General features: G+C 44.1%; 1 protein-coding gene across 1 annotated transcript in view; it reads right to left on the bottom strand.

Moving 5' to 3' along the window:
* Positions 1-21150, bottom strand: part of ptprm (protein tyrosine phosphatase, receptor type M) — a gene marked incomplete in the record, with an annotated part of 229034 nt that overhangs the window by 144210 nt on the left and 63674 nt on the right. The window contains 1 exon segment of the mRNA XM_023964783.1: positions 17163-17456. Within this exon segment, the coding sequence (XP_023820551.1) occupies positions 17163-17456 (294 nt within the window).

Here is a 21150-nt window from a genome sequence, read left to right as displayed (position 1 = left end):
TTTTAGACTAATTCTTGCAGGAATATTGTTCCATAAAAAGCTTGATATGGATGAGTCTAATGTTTTGAACCATTTTAATGGCGGTTGTGTGGGAATCATTGAGAAGAGATAATTAACTTTGGGTACGATTTTCATTTTTACTGTGGCTACCTTGCCCATAAGGGACAGAGGCAGGTTGGTCCAGCGTGTTAGATCGTCCTGTATGTTTTTCAGTAATGGGGTGTGGTTTAGCTGCACCAGTTCTGACAATTTGGAGGAAAAATAAATGCCTAGATATTTCATATTGCCTGATTTGACTGGTATTGTGAGTCTTTGCTCCCCGTTACTGTTCAGTGATAATGAAACAGATTTGTTGCAATTAATTGAGTAGTCTGATGGGCAGGCCACGCCAATTTGAGGAACAACATCCAGAGTCCAAGTCAAATAACGACAGCAACATGGATTGAAGCCACAGGAATCTATCTGAAAGGACTATTCCTCAGCAGAGATCCAATTATAATTTAGCTGTTTTACTTCTTTTTTTTACCTTTTTTACTTCTCTTTTAGAAGCTTGATGGTAATTTAAGTATACAGTGAGAAAAGGAATGTTTTTGTACTGTAGATTGCACTTATCAAAGACATATTTGACAGCTAGGCGATAGCAGAAAAAAGGAATGATTTGAAAAGAATTAAGTCTTCCTATTAGTCTTTTCTTAGACATTTTATTGCATAGGTTATGGGATTCTTATATAGTCAATCGCTCAAGCAATTGAGAGTTCCTCCCAGATTTCTGTGGCATTCAAAAGCTCGTCAAGGTCACAGCATCCGCAAAATTCTTCTGTTTCAAGAATAATAGAGACTTCCAAGAGCTTTCAGAATGTAGTCATTGGATTTGCAATTTTGTTACTGAGATAAATGATTGTACTTTAGACTGACTTCTTTTATCCCAGTGAGGACATTTCAGTGTTACAGCAGAAGACGATGATAAGAACACTTTTAGTTCACAAGCTTCCACAAGATTAAACTAAAATCATGTCCATAAATTCCATACTGTGTAAGTACTAGAAAACAAAGAATGAAATGTTTTTATGTAGAAGTTTCTGCATTATTTGATCTGTCTTATGCTGCCATTGGTAAGTGTATAAAAAACCTTTTTTTTTAATTTAATCCTTATTTACCCCAGAAAGGTCCTGTTGAGATTAAGAATATCTTTTTAGGGGAGTTCTGGCTAGGAGGTAGCAATAAATTACATTTACAAAAAATGTAAACATTTAAATCACAAAATAAATAAAAATGACAGCTTATGTAACACAGGGACAGTTAGAAGTGACTTTCTCCTCCGTTCTCAGCCTGGATTTAAAAATATTTAGAGGAATGAGCTCTTTTAATTTCCAGCTTTTTGTAGTGTTCCATGTGGAGGGGGCAGAAAAGACAAAAGCCTTTTTTCCCAGGTCTGTTCTAGCAAATGGAACAGCGAGCAACAGACGGTCATTGGAACGCAGTCCATATGATTCCACAGTCCTCAACTTGACCGAGCTGCAAATGTAGGAAGAGAAAAGTCCAAGAAGAGATTTGTAAATAAAAATGCACCAGTGTGTGACTCTGAGGATGGACAGAGAAGACCGGCCCACTCCAGACTACAGTTCACAATGATGAGAAGAGGCCTTACAGTTTGTCACAAACCTCAAAGCAGCATAATACACACAAACAATCTGACATTGAGCTGTAGCATTCATATAGAAAAGGTCTCCGTAATCTAAAATGGATAAAAAAGTTGCTGTGACAAGTCGCTTTTTAATCCCAAAAGAAAAACAACACTTGTTTCGGAATTTAAAAAAAAGTTTCAATAGCAATGTCCTCACAAGATTCTCAATGTGGGACTTGAATTAGAGTGCATCGTCAATCTTCTAAGTTTTGAAGTCACACATCATAATTCACTTGTTTTTCTAAGATTGAATGAAATAATTACAAAAGAACAAAAAAAGAAGTGTTGGGAAATGGTTTCATCATGAACAAAGCAAAACTGTGTAAATGAAAACTCACTGGATGAGATTTGTCAGGGATTAAAGATGTGACACGGTCTCACATTTGATATAACAGGAGTAATTCAGCCAGAAATGTGGTGCATTGACGTCTCCAACTGTGCTGTACGAAAACCTTAAGAAGTTTTCCACGAGATACCGAACATCTCATTGGTTTTTCTTTATTCTCAAAATGCAGACACTTTTCTTTTTGAGAAGTTATCCACAAAGACTAGCAGCTATTACTTGTCCTCATTCCTGGTTAAACCAATTTCAAATTTGGCAGAAATATTTCTACGTCAACTTCTTTAACAGTTCTTCTTTGACTACATCTACACCAGCAGGTTTAGTGTCCCCTCGTTTATTGCAGGAGTTAGATTCTAAAAATAACCAAAGTAGGATTCTAGATGTTTGAAGGCTGTAAAACTCCTCGCTACAATCTTTCTACACTTTACTCAGAAGTGAATATTTTCATACTTTTCTCTGTTGTACAAACCTTCATAGAAAAATAAGTCCAGGATATAGAATGAGAACAAAGATTTGATCGCGATGAAAGATTTCTATACATTGGCTAAATGAGCACATTCTGTACAGGAAACACGGAACTGATTGACAAGGTCAACAGCCAATCAGGATGCAGAACACAATGCACTGCATAAAAAAAGTGCAAAATTGCACTGAAAACAATTTACAAAGCAGCGGACTACGAAAGGTGAACCACAATATAGTAATGAAATGCGGTACTTCTATTTTGCTGTTAAACATTGCTGTGGACACATTTTCTTCATGTCTATGATTTAGACTTCTTTTCTAATAGAGGCGTTCTTCATGGATGTAACTTGTTCCACCCTTCAGCTTTTCAGAACTTGGCTCATTTCTGGTTCCTCTGTGTTTAATACGACTGTGCAGCGGAGTGAGAAAACAGACAGATGAGACCAGGAGGGTACAGATGGAGAGAAAAAAGATTGAGATGTGGAGCTGGCAAAAGCAGGAGTCTGAGCAGGTGTTTGGACGAAAGCATGGACATTATAAACTGCCATCTATAAAGCACGCAGGAGCCGGCGAAACAGCAAAGGCCAAAGGGTGGAGATGAGACGAAAGACAGACAGCTACAGTTCGTCTTTCCACCGTTTGAGCCAGAGTGAAATTCTGTTCTCAGCATCACAGCAAAACCTTTTCCTACAATCTGAGCAAACTTCACATGTGAGTCTTTTGTCTGAAGACTGTGCAACAGTAAATGTCTTCAGATAAAGAAGTAGTATACGGTAGTATACAGATCTTGTGGAAAAGTGACAGTTTAAGTTTTGCCCATCTGCCCCCCTGTGCAGGCTGGAATTGGCCCTCTCTGTGAGGAACCTTTTCTGTGATGTTGCTGAAATTCATGGCATCCTGCTGTGATCCAAGGGCCCCATCTTCCAGTAGCACTTGAAGCGCATGGAAAACACTCGCAGCCAGGAAACATTCACAGAGTTCACCAGATAAGAGGTGGGGGGGGATGAAAAATGTTGATGTGTTGGGAATTTAACAACTGAAAAGTAACCAATCTGTCTTTCCAAGTATTCTGGTCAAGACTAAAGTGAAATTTAAAATGTACAGTGTGTTTCACTCAGTTGTCCACAAAAAAACTATTTTGTTAAAAAGTAAACCGTAAACAAATGTTCTTGCAATAGCTGTAGCTAATAAAATGCATCAAAGCCTGGAACCGTTTTGGAAATGGTTCTTACATCTCCATGGAAACGCAAACTTTTTATTGGGACCCTCTGGACTCGTTTCTGCAGTTTCTCCAACCCAATTATTGTTGCTTCTTTTTTTGGAACGAGGGGGGTGGGGGTGCAAATTCACTTGCTAGTGTGTAAAACAATGATCACCCCCTCCCCCCCATGAGCTAGCATAACACACTGCCATTAGCCAATCAGAATTGCCTATGCTAATGTTTTTCTAGTTATCTGTTCTGACAGCAACACCGTCAGGGGTGCATTGGGTTGTATGGTTTATGAAATGAATTCATATAAACGTCAGTCACAGTGACAGCGTGGTCAAAACAAAAACAGTGGCCTAATTAGTTACGTTACCCAAATACTGAAAATGGCATTTTTCTGACACTAAAAACATTTGGAATGAGTCTGGAAATGTTTGAAAGTCACTAATCAGAGTGAAAGAGAGGCAGTCTCTGTTTCTCCACTGCAGAAATAACAGATATGCTGTCTGGAGAATGTCTTCCTTCTCTATTCCAAGGAAGATTAAATTAAAACACACTTTGTCATCAGAAACACTGCTCTTATTTCAAAGTGGCCAAAAGAACGTCATCAAACAATGGTGTGATAGGCGAAGCTCTGAAATGGCCACAGATTTTCATTAGCGGCCGCGGTGTGGGAGGGTCTGCCCCGGCCCTCCGCCACAGTGATTGATCACACAGCCCCCAGAGTCTTAACCGCTCAATTAGGAGCTCTGCTGAGGCCTCCGCTGCCAGCAGAGGGTTAGACAAGATCAAGAGCTGCTTCCTCAAACACACTTCAGGAGGCAGGGCCATCAATCTCGCCGGCTGGAACCGGCAGGGCTGTATGGGGCAGACCCCCCACCACCACCAAATCTGGGCCTGACTCTGAGGGCAGCTCAGGTAGACCCATTCATCCACATAAACCAGACTAAAAATGTATGAGCTTGTGACCTTCACAGTAAGAAGGAAGGGTTACACCCCAGGCAGGGCTGGAAGAAATGTCATCTTCTCATCAGCATCTTTCTGGACACAAACAGCATTAACCCAGGAAACTGCTGATCCCATCATGCCCCCCACCGCCACCCCACCCACCCAGCGGGGAAATGTAGCTGGTTAATGTTGTGAGAAGGGCAATTTCTACCATACAATCAGACCTTTTCCAAGATTTTATGAAAACTCTGAGTTTGACTTTCCAAACAACAGCTCAGACTGAAGCCAGTTATGAATCCATTAAATATAAGTATATATATATATATATATATATATATAGATGAGCTGGACAACATGGCCAAAATATACAATTTGATTTTTTTTCATACCACATTTGAGTTTTGATTTAACAGTTTTTTTCTCTCTGCTTTTACTTTCTTAAACATTTATTAAAAAGGACAAAATAAATTGAACAAAAACAGTTTCACCTTAAAATCTTTGGAAAGAAGTCACAACCCCAGGGTCCGAAATTTCACAACTCAACAGGAAAGTTGGCCAGTAAAATAAAAAATATGCAGGTCGGCATAGTTTCATGCTGATATAGTTGCATTCATTGTGGATTTGAGTCTGTTATTCTATTTATGATCTGGACAGTCGAGGTTTTCATAAGGGAGATGTTTTCTTCTCGCTGTTGTTGTTAAAGATCATTTAAAATCAAAGTTTGGTGGAAAATTCACTTAATTCCAAAACACTGATGAAGGATTTTTACTTATAAAATCCATCAAACGTGTATTTTATACCTTAATTGTTTTTTTTGAGTAAAACAGACACACAAAAAAAGTTCCATTTAAATAAACTCCTAGGAGGGATTGATTTATTTTTGTTGAATCTGTTTTTCTCTAAAGCTACGGAAAACCCGGTCCCGGGAGGGACTAGGATGGATCAGGAATGAGGACATCAGAGGGACACAACATGTTAGAGGTTCTGGAGATCAAGTCAGACTGACATGGTTGGGACATGTCCAGAGGAGAGACTGAAGGATTCTGCCAGAGGTCTAGAGGAAGACCAGAGAGGAGGTTTCTAGATGCAGAGAAGGAAGACATAAAGGTAGCTGCTTGTAGAGGATACAGGAGACAGACGGAGGAAGCTGATTGGCTCTGGTGATCCCTGAAGGTAAATGCCGAAAGGAAAAAAAGAAGAAGAATAAAATTGAATTGAATTGGAAATGCAAGCACAAGTCCTCTAATCACCTCCAGGCCTTTTATCTGCTTCACTCATTATGACATAACAAGGGAATTGTCCACACCTGCCCATGCAATAGCAAGGAAGTCATTTGTCTAATTACTTACCAGTCCATGAAATGAAGGGATTGTGTTTAAAAATGCTTTAGTTTTTCACATTTTTCTGCAATCTTTTTGTTCAATAAAAGCTTGGAATAAAAGCTGAAGGTCTGCACTTCAATGGCATCTGAGTTGTTTTATTTCAAATTCACTGTGGTAATGTTCAGAAACTAAATTCGAAAGAATGTGTCTCTGTCCAAATATTTATGGTCCTGACTGTATGTCATGCCAACTCAGACATCATCCAGCCAAACAAGGTCTGTGTCAGGTGCTGGGGGACCAGAGCACCCTGATGGAAAGTGGGCTACTGGAACAAGACGGAAATGGACTAGATGTGAGAACAAAGTTCTGTTGGAGGGCTACGACTCTAGAAAAGAGAATGTGGAGTGAATGGATGCTTCAAAACTCACAATCAAGGTAAACTGCCAAGTAACTAGTAGCTCAATGTTCAAACATCATCAAATAGCAACCGCTATCATAACTTGAGACTGAAAAGGTTTAGTGTTTCCTCGCTATATCACAGTATGCCTTTTGCAGTTTCACTGTTCAGCAGATGTCTTTAGGACAGCTTTGCATGCTTTTTTTAACAGTACACTTTGTTCTATGTCCTGATTGGCTGTTGATCTTCTCAATAAATCTCTTCTGTGCCATGTCTCCTGTACAAAATGTGTTCCCGAGTTACGTAAATCTTTGATTGAGATCAGATCTGTGTTTTCATTCTATCATCTGGGGCCTCATTTCTAAAACTTTGCGTAGGATTTGCGTCAGAAGTGGCGTACGGATGAAACATAGGACGTGCGTACGCACAGAAATATTCTGAGTTATAAAACCGTGCGCACGCACATCCTACGCATCTTTCTCTTAATAAATCACAACCGATTCTAAATGCAGCGCAGCTTTTGCGGCTTCATGACACGCCCATAGTTGCCCATAAATAGTCCGTGAAACGCCCACAGATGAATATTCATTGATTGGGAAACCATGGCAAACACAGAGAGGAAATGAAAAAAACGTAACTTCACTCAATGTGAAGTAGAAGTTATCGTTGGCGAGGTGGAAAAGAGGAGAAAGTGTTGTTTGGAGGGCACAGTGTGGGCATTACTAATGCCAAAAAGGCACGTGAGTGGCAAACGGCGGCAGACGCCGTTAATGCTGTAGCCTCACAACCTCTGACCGTGGCCGAAATAAAAAAGAAATGGTCGGACATCAAAGTCGAGGCAAAAAAACGTCTAGCGCTCCATCGCCAGAGTGTGTCTGCCACCGGGGGGGGGGGACACCGGAGCTGACCCCTCTTGATGAGAGACTGGCGGCAATAATTGGGGAATCCCTTAAGTGGAGTGGTGACTGAGGCGCAGGGGGACACGACGCGCCAGATGCACCGGGTGACACCCCCCCAAAAGCCCGCAGAGGTCCAACAGGACGGCTGGAGGAAGTCAGAACCGGCTCATAAGCCACTCGTCCTCGTTTGCCAGCACGTCTTCTTGCTGTCTAAAGATGCGTTCACTCCCAATTCTTCCATTTGCCACATCTTCTAAGAGCGCCAGATCAGCCATTGTGCGTCATTACGCATTGTGATGGGGCATTTTATTTCCATCCATTTAATTACATCTGACAAGCTACAGATGTCGGTAATAATCCACGTGGAAATGGGAAATTGATCAGCAAATGTAATTTCTTGTTGCTTTCTGAATGGTTGAGACATACGCCATACATTGTTTTATCAAAAATAAAACAAACTAAAGGCAAATGCATGAATACCATAATTCTGTAGCTTATGAAGAAATGTTTTACTATGAAAACAACTTTCCCAAGTGGACAATTAATGCATCTCTCTCCATCTGTCTGTCTGTCTGCACCTCTATCTGCTCCGCCAGACGGACACATTATACACGCGGCTAATCAGTTTTGTACATTATTTCGTTCTGTTAACTATATTATTTATGAGGATGAATTACACAACATGCCAATATTGCAGAACATATTTCACTTTTCTTTCTGCAAATATGTGTTCATTTGAATTTCTGTTGTAATTTTCGTTTGATTTTTTTGTTTGTTTCACTGCTGATCGATCAAACGGGTGTTGGTGTAGCTGTTAATTGTCAGACTTGCTTTGTGAAGTCTTCATGTTATTTCTTTTTTTTTTTTTTTTTTTTTTTTTTTTTTTTTTTTTTTTTACCTTGTCCTGTCCAACAGCTGGGCAAACAGATGAGAGCTGAGGGCCTCATGTGTTGGACATATTGTATTTTAACAAGAGGGGTTATTAATCTTCAGACAAACCAAAGGTATGTCTGAATAAACCCCTTTTGGAATTGAGGCCAAACTTTATTAATTTCAAACATGTTTGAAGATCTTTGGTGTTGGACCGGACGGAAAAGGAAAGAGGGGAAGAAGAGAGAGGGACGTTAGAAAGAGGGGGGGAAGGAGGGTGATAGTAGGAGGGGAAGGGGGGTAAGACCATGAAGCAGCATAGAGCAACAAGTTTACTGGTTGTTAATCACCATGGTAAGGCTCAAATGCAGTACAAAAAGGGCGGAGCCTGTCCACACACACACCCAAGTGTCAAACACACCTGCTAGTTGCAAAAATGTCCATCTGTCGACATGTACACAAAACAGATAGTGCTCACACGCATACTTATGCCTTAACACCAACTAGTGTGAGACATTTCAGTCATTCAGTCACGCAAACCGCCAGTGCAAAGGTGAGCCAACACCCGTGCTCAGGTGAGTGCTCATGTTCTTCTAATATGGATGGTGGAATGTGTAAAGAAGGAAGGAGAGCGCCCAGCCATCCCCACCCCAAGACCCCCACCGCAGCAGCAGCAGCGGCAGCCGGAATCCCCCCCACGCCACACGGAAACCGGCAGGGAACAACCGCCGCCCGGGCGACCAAGCCCGCCACCCGGGCCAGGGCCAGCAGGACCGCCGCAAGGCCCCCCAGAGCCAGAGAGCAGGGAGGCACAGAGGGAAAGAGAGGGCCGCCCCAGCCCAACCAGGAGAACAGCCCCCCCGCCGCGCCGGGAGAGCCCAACGCAGGGCCCCACCGGAGAGGGACGCCCACAGCCCCAGACGAGCACCCCACCACCACCCAGGAGTTCCGGGCATCCCCCCGCCCCAACCCCAGGTACGAGCCAGGACCCCCCAAGGGAGACCCGCCCCGCACTCCAGGCGGCCATCCGCCCGGCCCACGGTTGGTCCAGGGAGGAGCAAGGCAGGGGCCCGCCGCCCCCGCCCAGGAGGGGGGAACCCCGGGGAAAAAAGAGGGCCCACTAGGGGTGTTGTAAATATGGCCCGACCAGGCTCGGCCACAGTTGGAAGTTTGGCGGGGCCCAGCGCTCAGGAGCAAGGACCAGAACCCACCCCCCAGGGACACCAACACCCCCGGCTCAGATGTAATGTGAACCCCCCCACCGCGCGGAGAGAGCACCGCCGGGCCCAGGAAGCCGGCACCCCGGGGACACGGCCGCCGCTGCAAAGGGGCCCGTACCCCCCACCAGGGAAGAGGCAGGGGACAGATGGTCCTAGGTCCCACCTTCCTTGCAAAATGTGTGTGCGTATATGTGTGTTTAAGAGGGTGTGTGTGTGCATGTGTGTGTGTTTATGTTGGGATGTATATATTGAGGGGGGAGGGCTGTGTGTGTACTAAGGGGGGTGCAGTTAAAATTGGCGGGTAGGGCACTAAGGGGACATCTCCTGATTACTCACAGTGATGTCCCCTCACCCTCCCCACCAAGGGGCCCTAAATGTCTAAGGTGCGGTTAAAATTGGCGGGTAGGGTGCTAGGAGGACATCTGCTGCTTGCTGGCAGTGATGTCCAAGCACCCCCCCTACCAAGGGCCCTACATGTCTAAGGTGCAAATAAAACCGAAAGAGGGGGGGCCCACTCCATACGGCAACCATAGGAGGGGGGGCCACTGCCTAGTAAACCCCCCCCCCCAAGGCTCATCGCAGGCTAAGCCCCCCACCCCCTCACCCTATTATGAGGTTATATGAGGAAGGGGGTAAGTTGGGGACAGCTGGTAGACTGTCCCCCGGTGGTCAAACAGCTGTCCCCCGCCCCCCCCCCCCAGCAAGGGGGCCAGGCCCACCCAGCCCAGGGGCCCCACCCCCGGAGGCGCCGACACCCCAGGCCCAGCACCACCCACCCCACACAGAGGGAGAGGAGCCAGAAAGCGCTGGCCCCCCCCGGAGCAAGCCCAGGCCCCCACCCCCAAACGCCGGCCCTAGAAGAGCTCTGGTCAGGCCTCGACGGGACCGAGGCAGCCAACCGGCCGGGGAAACCGCCGATGGCCTCAGCGGAGACCCCGACCCGTCAACCCCCCCTGCCCCGTACCAATAGCGGCCCCCCCCCTCCCCCAGAATGCCCCCCCACAGGACAGGGCCGACAAGACCCCCCACCCCACCCCACCCCAGACCCCGCAGCCGAAGCGGATGACACCCAGAGCGCCCGGGGGCCCCAAGAGGGTTGTCCCGTCCCGCCCCAGAGCCAGGGAAGGGCTGATCCCAGCCCCAGGCGTAGATGGGAAGCCCATCCAGTGCCGCTGGGCCCCCCCCCCCGAGCAGCGCCCCCCGCCAACCCCCCCAGCACAGGCAAAGGGACCACCCCCCCAAGCCAAGCCGGAACACCACCCCACCCCCCCACCACGCACCCCCACACCCAAGCCCAGAGGACCACGCAGCGCCCCAGCCCGCCCCACCCAGGCGCCGGACCCGACCCCCCGACCAACGGAGCCCCCACCACCCCCCGCCAGGCACCGGAGGCCCCGGCCCCCACCCCGGCCCACGGCAGAAGGGCAAGGAGCAGCGACGACCAGGCCCCCCCATCCCCTAAGTCATGGAGTCAGCTATGGGATACCAGAGAGACCGAATTCCTTCAAAGTTACTTGAACCTTGGGCTGACATTTTTTCCGAGCTGATCTGATCAAGCAGCAGATTTCTGTGTTGACTTATATTTATATTTTTCTTGCTTTTCCAATTTATTAAAATAGTTTTTTTAGCAATGCAAAGAGTTATGAAAATGATAGAGCCTAATCCTCCTTCTACATCGATGGCACTCATGTCACCAAGCACACAAAGTGACGGTGAAGCTGTGATTGAAACCTTAAGCCAGACTGATAAATCGGCACATACCTGCTGCCAGAGAGCCTGGACAGGCGTGCAGAACCACAGTGCATGCATGTAATTGTCGGGTAGATTACTGTCACAGTGCTGACAAATGTCTGAGTTGCTGAGACCCATCTTGAACATCCTCTGTCCAGTGTAGTAAATTCTGTGAAGGGTTTTAAAATGGATTAGCTGCAGATTTGGACTTTTTGTCAGTTTAAAGGTGTTTAGACAAAGTTCTGACCAAAAGCTTTCATCTGTGCTGATGCTCAAATCCGCATCCCATTTTGTTGTCGGAAGTGAAATGTTATTATCTAAATTACATAAAAGTTTGTATATTTTGGAGAGAGTTTTATTCATTGAGAAATTGATCAGAGTGGTAACTACATCTGGTAGCTTTAAATCGTTGTCTCTGTATTTAAATTTTTTAGTAATACTTGATTTAAGTTGCTGATATTCCAAGAAGTTATTTATTCCATGTTTGTCTTGAAGTTCCTGGGGAGTTATGAATCTTCTATCAATAATTACGTGCTCTAGTTGTTTTATGCCCCCTGCTTGCCAAGCTGGGAAGTGGATAATTTTTTTGTTTATGAGGATGTCTGGGTTGTTCCAGATGGGTGTCATTTTGCACGGTTGAATTGATGATTTTGATATTTTGAGAAATTCCCACCAGGCTATTAAAGTGGCGTTTATATTAATAGTTTTGAAGCAATCCTGTTTTTTAACTGTTTGGCTAATAAATGGAAGATCTGACAGGTTGATCTTTCCACATAACGCCTGTTCCAAGTCTAACCATGAGTTGGTTTCTGGATTATTTTTTAACCATTTTAAGATGTATTGTAATCTATTTGCAAGAAAGTATTTGTGGAAGTTAGGTAATTCTAATCCTCCACAGCTTTTTGCAGATTTTAAAGTTTTTAGACTAATTCTTGCAGGTTTATTGTTCCATAAAAAGCTTGATATGGATGAGTCTAATGTTTTGAACCATTTTAATGGCGGTTGTGTGGGAATCATTGAGAAGAGATAATTAACTTTGGGTAAGATTTTCATTTTAACCGTGGCTACCTTGCCCATAAGGGACAGAGGCAGGTTGGTCCAGCGTGTTAGATCGTCCTGTATGTTTTTCAGTAATGGGGTGTAGTTTAGCTGCACCAGTTCTGATAGTTTGGGGGAAAAGTAGATACCCAGATATTTGATATTTCCTGATTTAACTGGTATTGTGAGTCTTTGCTCCGCATTATTGTTCAGTGGTAATAAAACAGACTTATTCCAATTAATGGAATAGTCTGATATAGAGGAGAATTCATTAATGATTGTTGCCGTTTCATTTACAGAATGTAAATTACTTAAAAACAGTAATATGTCATCTGCATAGAGACTAATTTTATGATGGCTGTGTTTAGTTTTGATTCCTTTAATGCTTTCATTCTGTCTTATTGCTGCAGCTAAAGGCTCAATGAATATAGCAAAAAGAGAAGGAGAGAGTGGGCAGCCCTGTCTGGTTCCTCTTCCAAGAAAAAACCTGTTTGAAGTCTGTTTATTAGTTCTAACTGATGCATTGGGGTTGTGATATAATATTTTGACCCATTTGATGAATGCTTCTCCAAAACCAAACTTATGGAGGGCGGCAATAAGGAACTTCCAGTTTACTCTGTCAAAAGCTTTTTCAGCATCCAGTGATAGTATGGACATTTCCTGGTTGTTAATGGTGGCAAAATCTATTATATTAACAAGTCTTCGGAGATTGTCATCCGAGTGTCTGCCTTTGATAAATCCAGTTTGGTCGAAGTCAATTATGTGAGGAGTGATTTTTTCTATTCTCTGTGCTAGTGCTTTGCAGATAATTTTTACGTCTGCATTGATTAGAGAAATAGGGCGATAGCTTGAAGGACTAGTGGGATCTTTGTCTGGTTTTAGAAGAAGAATTATGTTGGCTGAGTTCATGTTAGGTGGCATTGATTGGCTTTCATTGATAGATGTGACCGTTTCATAAAACGTTGGTGCCAGCTGTTCCCAGAATTCTTTATAAAACTCAGCAGGAAAGCCGTCAGGCCCTGGTGCTTTACCATTAGGCATAAGTAACAGAGCTTCATGAAGTTCAGACAACGAGAACGGAGAGTCTAAGTTAGTTATTTGATCCTCATTTAACCTGGGTAGGTTTACATTATTAAGAAATGAGTCAATACTTTGCTCTGACGGATTGATCTGTGGTGTGTACAAGTTTTTATAAAAGTTTTCAAATGCGTTATTAATTTTGACCGGGTCATGAGTGATATTTCCTGTTTGGTCCGTAATAGAGGTGATTGATGATTTTTCTCTATTAATTTTAAGCTGATTAGCCAGAAATTTGCCAGATTTATTAGAGTTTTCAAATCTTTCAAGTCGTAGCCTTTGTATTTGAAATTGTGTTTGTTTATTAATGATGTCATTTAACTGCAGCTTTAAATTTTTCAGATCTCCCAGAATGCGTTCCTGTGCAGAAGCAGCATAAGCAGTCTCCAGGGTTTTGATTTTATTTTCTAATTCTAATAAATCTGCTTTCTCTTTGCGTTTTTTGTGCGTTGAATAAGAAATGATTTTCCCTCTCATGACTGCCTTTGCCGTTTCCCACAGAATGCACGGTGGGATGTCTGGAGTATTGTTGAATTCTAGGAAGGTTGCCCATTCTTTTTTAAAGAATTCAAGAAATTCCTGGTCTTTTAACAGAGACGTATTAAACCTCCAGGTTGTACCTGAGGGTGTGGATTTTTCCCTAGAAATGTTTACAGAGACTGGTGCATGATCACTGATAATAATCGGATGAATGTTGGAACTTTTAATTTCTTTTAAAAGAGAGTTACTGATTAATAAATAGTCTAAACGGGAGTGTGAGCGGTGAACTGGAGAAAAAAAGGTGAACCCTTTAGTGCTTGGATGACATGAGCGCCACGCGTCGCAGAGACCCAGATCATTCATGTACTGCTTTAGAATACTTGCAGACCTCCATGTGCGCTGGGCTGCTGCTGTGCTGAGTCTGTCAAGTTCAGGGTCCAGAACCAGATTGACGTCTCCTCCTATAATGATTGTGGAGTCAGAGTGAGCTGAGAGTGAGGTGAAGAATCTGTGAAAGAAGGAAGAGTCGTCAACATTTGGACCATAGATGCTGGCTATGCAATAGTCCTTATTCTGAATGGATATATTAATAATTACAAATCTACCTTCTGGGTCAGTAACTGTATCCTTATGTGTAAATGTAACATTTTTATTAATCAAAACAGCAACTCCTCTTTGCTTGGAGTTATAACTAGAAGAATATATGACTGGAAATTTTGAGCTGCACAGGAGGTCCTGAGATTGTGTACATAAATGGGTCTCCTGCAGTAGAGCTATATCTGCTTTAAGATCATCCAGGTGAGATAACACTTTCAATCTCTTTGGCCCAGAGCCAAGCCCACGCACATTCCAGCTAACGATGTTAAGACTGTTCATAACTGCTCTGACCAAGAGAATGTAAGGCTAAATAGAGTGTGTGCCGGTCCATGTGCGCGTGCCCGCTGATCGATGAAGAAACACTGTGCGTTTGTGTGCGTGCGCGTTTCCTGACTGCGTGAGCTGCATGTTGCATGTGTCCTATGTGGGCTTATGTGAGGTGTTTGCGGGATGTCCGCGAGTGTGTGCTGGTTCGCGTGTGCTTGCCCGTGTGCGCGCTTGTCTGCGCGCGCGTGCCCTTCCGTGCATAAATAGAAACCAACTTACCGGGGGACGTGTTACCTTTGGATAATTTACATATGAGGAGGTGGGGAGAGAGGGGGAAACTAAAAAGAAGAAAGAGGTAAAGAAAAACAGAAAGAAACAAACATAACAAGAAAAACAACAGAAACATGAGAGGGGAGAAAACTTAAACTGCTTCAGCGAGATGGAGGTGTGGATGATTGATGAGCCGGTTTCATTCATTCAACACGTTTAGCCGCTGTTTTTTCGGATGTCAGATCTTCAGCAAAGCCAGGGGGTGATCTCCGGGTCTCGGAAGAGCCTTCCATCTACAAAGAGTTTATCCACAGAAACCACGGCTCTAGACCCGTTGGCAAGGTGTTTTTTCCTCAGAGGAAAAAGGATCTTTCGGCGCCGCAGGATCTCAACCGGAAACTGGTCATTGACACTAAAATGTGTCCCCCTCAGTTCCCGGCCGTGACCCTTCACCATCTCCTTTTGCTTGTAGTTGTCAAACTTGGCTACAATCGGTCGCGGACGCTGGTTGTCGGACCTTCTTCCTCCGAGCCGGTGCACCCTCTGGAACGTGATCTTCTGCACCTCCTCCTTGGGGAGTTTCAGGTGGGCTTCCATGAAGCGTTTCACCGTCGCCTCCGGGTCTTCTCCTGCCTCCTCTGGAACCCCCGCGATCACCAGATTGTCCCTCATGCTCCTCGACTGAAGATCCAGGAGGGTTTCCTTGATCGAACGGTTCTCCTCAGAAAGGCGAGCGGTGTCACTGCTCAAGGTTTTGACACTTTCTCTGAGGGCCTAATTCTCCGCTGCGAGCTCCTGCACCTGCTGCTGGCTGAACTCCAGAGACTCTCGCAGGCCTTGGAACTCTCTATGGAGGATCTCCAACAGATTCAAGCGGCCGTCAAGGCTGGAGAGCTTTTTATCAATGGAATCTAAAGCGTCACTGATTCCACTGCCTGGAGAGGAGGCAGCTCCGGGAGAACTTTCTGGTCGGACGCGTTTGGAGGAAGGAGTAGTGGTGTTGGTCTTCCCCATAACGACGGTATTGTAGCAGCCGTCTAAATAATTCTCCAGGTCCTCCAGGCTGTCAAAAGGCTTATTCAACTTTTACAGATGTTAGTTTACCAGCTTAATTGATATGGCAGTAAAATGATATAATAATGAAATGTTTGTTCTGCTACTTACGCACCGCCAAGCTGAGTTGCCACACCGGTCTCGTTGAGTCTCGCGATACTACAGCATCTCACAGCGCCCACCCAGCATCTCACAGCGCCCACCCTTCATGTTATTTCTGAGAGGCAGTATTGTCATTTTCACTTTCACGTGTTTTTTTCTATCTGCCGACGGTGTCGCCGTTTCTCATTTCACCCGTTTTTGTGCGTACGCCTGGGTCAGAGCGTGAAGGACCGCACATTTTCCCGTCAAGTTTGCTTTTTAAAAACCTCAACTATTGCGTAGAGAGTGGCGTACGCCTTCTATTGTGCGTACACAACCTTTAGAAATGAGGCCCCTGGACCTGTTTTTCTAAGAACTTTGAGGTTTGAGAGTTTAAGAAAAGTGTGAAAATATTCATGTCTGTCTGAGAAAAGTGGATAAAGTGTGTAGTGAGGAGTTTTGCAGCCATCTGTTATCCTACTTTTTGGGTTCCACCTTTCATTGGTCAATTTTAGATTGTATCCCCCGCAATCAATGCGGAGACTGTACGATATAAGCGCAAGTTCAGAGAGGAGGTTATGTCAAACATCCGGCTTCCCTCTCAGTTTAGGAACACAGCCCCAATAACTACAGCTACCCCGAGCGAGGCAGCAACTGACCTGAAAGACAAGATCATGTCTAGAATGAACACTAGGCAACCCGACACCAGCTACAACGGTTAAGTGATGTACCGCCTGAAGGTCTACTGGAAACTGTGAATGAAGCATTGAGGGCAATTCCTACCACAACCATCACAGAAACCAATGAACTGGTTTACACTTCAGCAGCGATCCTTGAGATGCTTGGCTATAAGAATAACCATGGAAGAAAACAATACCCACCATGGAAGCAACGGTTAGAGGCCAAAATCAAGGCAACTCGGATTGATGTGAGTAAGCTGACAGAGGCTCAAAGAGGTGGAATAAAAAAGCAAGTACCTAACAGATACAGCCAGATGCCTGAAGGACTGGAAACTGGCAAACATACCTTGAGCAGCTGCCTAAAGAGGTATACAAGAGACAATGAAGCCAGGTTTTTCGCAACGCAGCCTGGGAAAATGTACGCTCAGTGGCAGGGTCAAAACAGCAGAGAAGACCCACCAAGGTGACCACCATGATTTAATTTTTTACACTAATGCAGTTTGTTTTTCTAAGTTAATATATAGTAGCCCTACCTGCACACTTGGTCCTGGCTCTCAGGGGCGGTCCAGGAGCTCCGGTGCCTCCCTCCAAAGGTCTGGTCAGCAAAACACTGATTTCATATTCAGTGTCAGGATCCAGGTGGCCAATCTTGTGGGTGGTCTTGTCTACAGGCTGCAGGTCATACATGGTCCCAGACACAGTTCGGTACTCTACCTCCCTGTCAATTATTGGGCCATCCCCATTGATGGAATTGGCATTCAACTGGATCCAAAGATAGGTGGCTCCAATGGATGTCAGCTGTGGGGGTGCAATGGGAACGGGGGGCTCTGAAAAAAAAAAGTGTTTTTAGTGTTGTGTTTTTCTTTTTAAGTATGCCTGTAAATATTGAAAACTCTCTTTAAGCCTAAAAAAACAAATGACACATGGTAAATTTGAAAGAGTAAATGTAGCACCGCAACCTTCCAACCAGAGGTAGACCACTCTACCCTTTTCTCCACAAAACAGTTTGACATAATGTATGTGCCTCTTAACAGCCCCCGTGGGATAAATGTAAAATACCATAATATCAAAGGCACAAGTGGACTCAAACAAAAAGGACATTTTTAAATGGGACAATGTCCAAGAAAGCCAGACAGACTGCTCCCATTGAACATTGTTTTATTTTTACTGAAAGATTGAGACGGATGGATGGATGGATGGATGGATGGATGGACGGACGGACGGACGGACGGATGATAATTTTTACTCATCAAAGTTAGCTATTTAAAGTGAGGGTTTGTTCAGTATCTGAAACATTTGTATTGCTGCATTCTGCTAAATGGTTAGTTTGAGTAAAAAGGAAAAAGAAAACTAAAAAGCTGTACGCTGGTGCAGTGGTTAGCGCTCTTGTCTCACAGCATGAGTACCCCTGGTTCAAGTCCCGACTGGGGGACCTGAAACAGAACACCAATGGGGGACCTTTCTTTTTTTGCATGTTCTCCCCGTGCATGCGTGGGTTTTCTCCGGGGTCTCCGGCTTCCTCCCACCTTCCAAAAACAATCTTCATATGTCAATTGATAAGTCTAAATTGTCCATAGGTATGAGAGTGAGAGTGAATGGGTGTGTGATTGTGGACCTGCGACAGACTGCCGAACAGCCCCATGACCCCGAAAGGGATAAAACGGTAGAAAATGAATGAAAAAAAAAAGGAAAAAAGGCTACAAAATTGGTATCTGTGCCCTCTTTATACTGAGTACAGACAAGCACATATCACATTTTTCTGCACAAATCTGCAAAGACGCTCCTTCACACAGATCCAAGTTATCTTGTGCTGCCAGACCTCCAGCGGCTGTTGCTAGTCGGGTCTTTGCCACAGTTCCCTCCCACCACACCTTCATCAGTTCTAAACTGCATGTATTCCTTGGCTCCACTTTGCGTCTCTGACATTTTGTTCCTACATGTGCCCACACTCAGCCTTGTTCTTCTGTTTGTTTCCTGTCTGTTGCTGACCTTTCCGTTTTTGGATCTGGAGTTGCCTGTGGAATATTTTACCTTTGTTTACAGATCTGAATTACTCTTTTGAATGTTTGCTGGATTTATCTCACCACCACCGTTCATAATAATGCTTTGTTTCTGCTTAACATTCATCTAAACCTCCTGAGAACTTCAGAGATTTACGCTGCATTCACACTGAACGCAATTTGCACTTCAAAATTGCGTCAGACACCTCTATTTTGACACACAACAAATTTGCTTCTCAGCGCCTGTCCAAAAATGTGATTATAAAACACCTCAGACAGATGTGGGAGGAGCTATCACCTAATGTTTTTAGCCTGATCGCTACAAGGGGTGGTGTCTGTGTATGTCTTTTACAGTACATGGAATGGTTCTTTTATCAGATCGGGATCTTTTATTGTGAAGAACTCTAAAATACCATTGGTAATCCCGTCTCCATGTCTGGGTTCATGTTATCATTCAGAGATTCTCCCGGTCTGGTGAGCTTAACCATCTACTGCAGGAGCTGCGTCTGAATGTCGATCATAAAAATAAGAATACAATTAGAGGAACTTTTTTCTTACTGTGTTACGACACCTGGTCGTGTGTGTGTTTGAGATTTAGCTCATGCTGAGGTCCAGCTCCTCCACTGCTGCTGACCCCACCCCTCCTGCAGAGCTGAGTGAGACTGCCACTTCCTACCAATCACCCAGCTGGGAGGAAAGTTTAAGAGCTCCCATGATCCTCTGCTCCAGTGGCGGCTGAATGCCTGAGTGGAATCTGTTCTTCAGTCTGCCCCTGCTGTCTGCCTGGCCTTAGCCAGTGAATGCCACTGGTTTCCCTTTTCTGAGTTTTACTCTGGCTTTGTCCTTTTGTTGGCTGGCTTTTTCTCTCTAATGGCTCATTGTTCTCAGATTGCATCACATCAACATGTCTTCCTAAACTCTTTGTGGAAAAATGTCATCACTGCTGACATATCCAACTTCTAGCACCATCTGTCCATCTGCATTCCTGTCCTGAACATCAATCTTCTTTATCTCTTTCTCGTCACCCACAGGTAAACATTTCCCTAACGCTAACACCAACCAACACCTTCCAAAATTTCTCATTCTCTTTCAGCTCAAATCCAAACTGGGAGACAAAAAAAAATAAACACTGATGACCTTTAACATCTCACCTTCCACACGCAGGATGTCCCATTTCTCCTTTCCATTGTGTCCACCAACTCCTACCTTTCAGTTTATGTCTGCCTACAAACATGTCTTTCTCCTGTTCTTCTCTCACCACCACAAGTCAAATTTCAGCTAGCACCCTGTATGGTCAACATGCGATGACAGACGGTCTTAAAGTTCTGTTCATTTAAGTTCTGTTCCTACAATAATGCCATTATGTTCTGACTGCTTCTAGTCATATTACCATGAGGAAGACAAATTCTCTGAGATAACAGCACAAAGGGGAATAGACATCAAGTCCTTCTCAGCAGATGGTGACCTTACACTGATCTCCAAACTCACAACCTAAAATCCCTGTAATCCAAGCTTCCAGTGTTGCTGACAAACATCACCTAAAGCGAACCAGCTAATCCATCCGGGATTTGAGATGTGCTGCACAAGTCTGAAAGGATGGAGCCAGACGTGAGGACGATGCGACCCAAAACCTGCCTCAACTGGATCTAATTGGATCTGCTGCATCTGAAAAGGAGGAAAACTTTAGTTAGGCACCAGTTTTTTCGTTTGCTCTTACAGAATTTTTTTTTTATTTAAGCTTTATTTACTAGGGAAAGTGCACATTAATGAACATCTAGCAAACAATGATAGGCGTAAACATGCTGGATTATAGCAATGATGCTAATTTGCATCCATAGTCCCTAGGCAGGAAACATAAAACAGGACAAAACAAAAGACAGAGTCACAGATACAATAAGAACACAAGAAGGTGGTACATTATGAAAGTTAAAAGTCAATGGCTACAGGACTGGTTTGCTTTCAGCCACTGCTTGAGCTGTGTTTTGAAGGTCTGTAATGTTTGACACTCCCTGATGTACAGTGGAAGACTGTTCCAGAGTTTACTGGCCTTTACAGAAAGAGCGTTTTGTCCAAAGGCTGTTTTTCTGTATGGAACCTCACAGTCCCCTCGAGACGAGGCCCTAGTCCTGAGAGCGCTGTGAGCCCTTTTTTTAAAAAAGTCAGACATGGGAGGCGGAGCAAGTCCATGTAACACCTTCTACATCAAACAAGCGAATTTAAAAATGTTTAAATTCTCAAAGCTTAACAACTTATACTTTTTCAAGATATTACAGACATGGAATGACATTGGTTTTCTATCCAAGACCTTAGGTGATTTTTTATAAAGTGATTCTATGGTTTTGCTCGTATTTACACCCGCCAAGGACCAACATGTAATACAGTATTCAATATGTGATAGTATCATTGAATGCAAAAACATTCTAGCAGCTCCAAGTGTTATGAATGGTCGTATTTGTTTAAAGTTATTCAAATTGAATTTTACTGTATTCAATATTTTTTTATATGGCTCTTGAAGCTCAGA

Source organism: Oryzias latipes, chromosome 17 (genome assembly GCF_002234675.1).
Source record: "Oryzias latipes chromosome 17, ASM223467v1".
NCBI classification, from domain to species: Eukaryota; Metazoa; Chordata; class Actinopteri; order Beloniformes; family Adrianichthyidae; genus Oryzias; species Oryzias latipes.
Note: the sequence above shows the minus strand (reverse complement) of the source record. Positions and strands in the feature narration are given on the sequence as shown.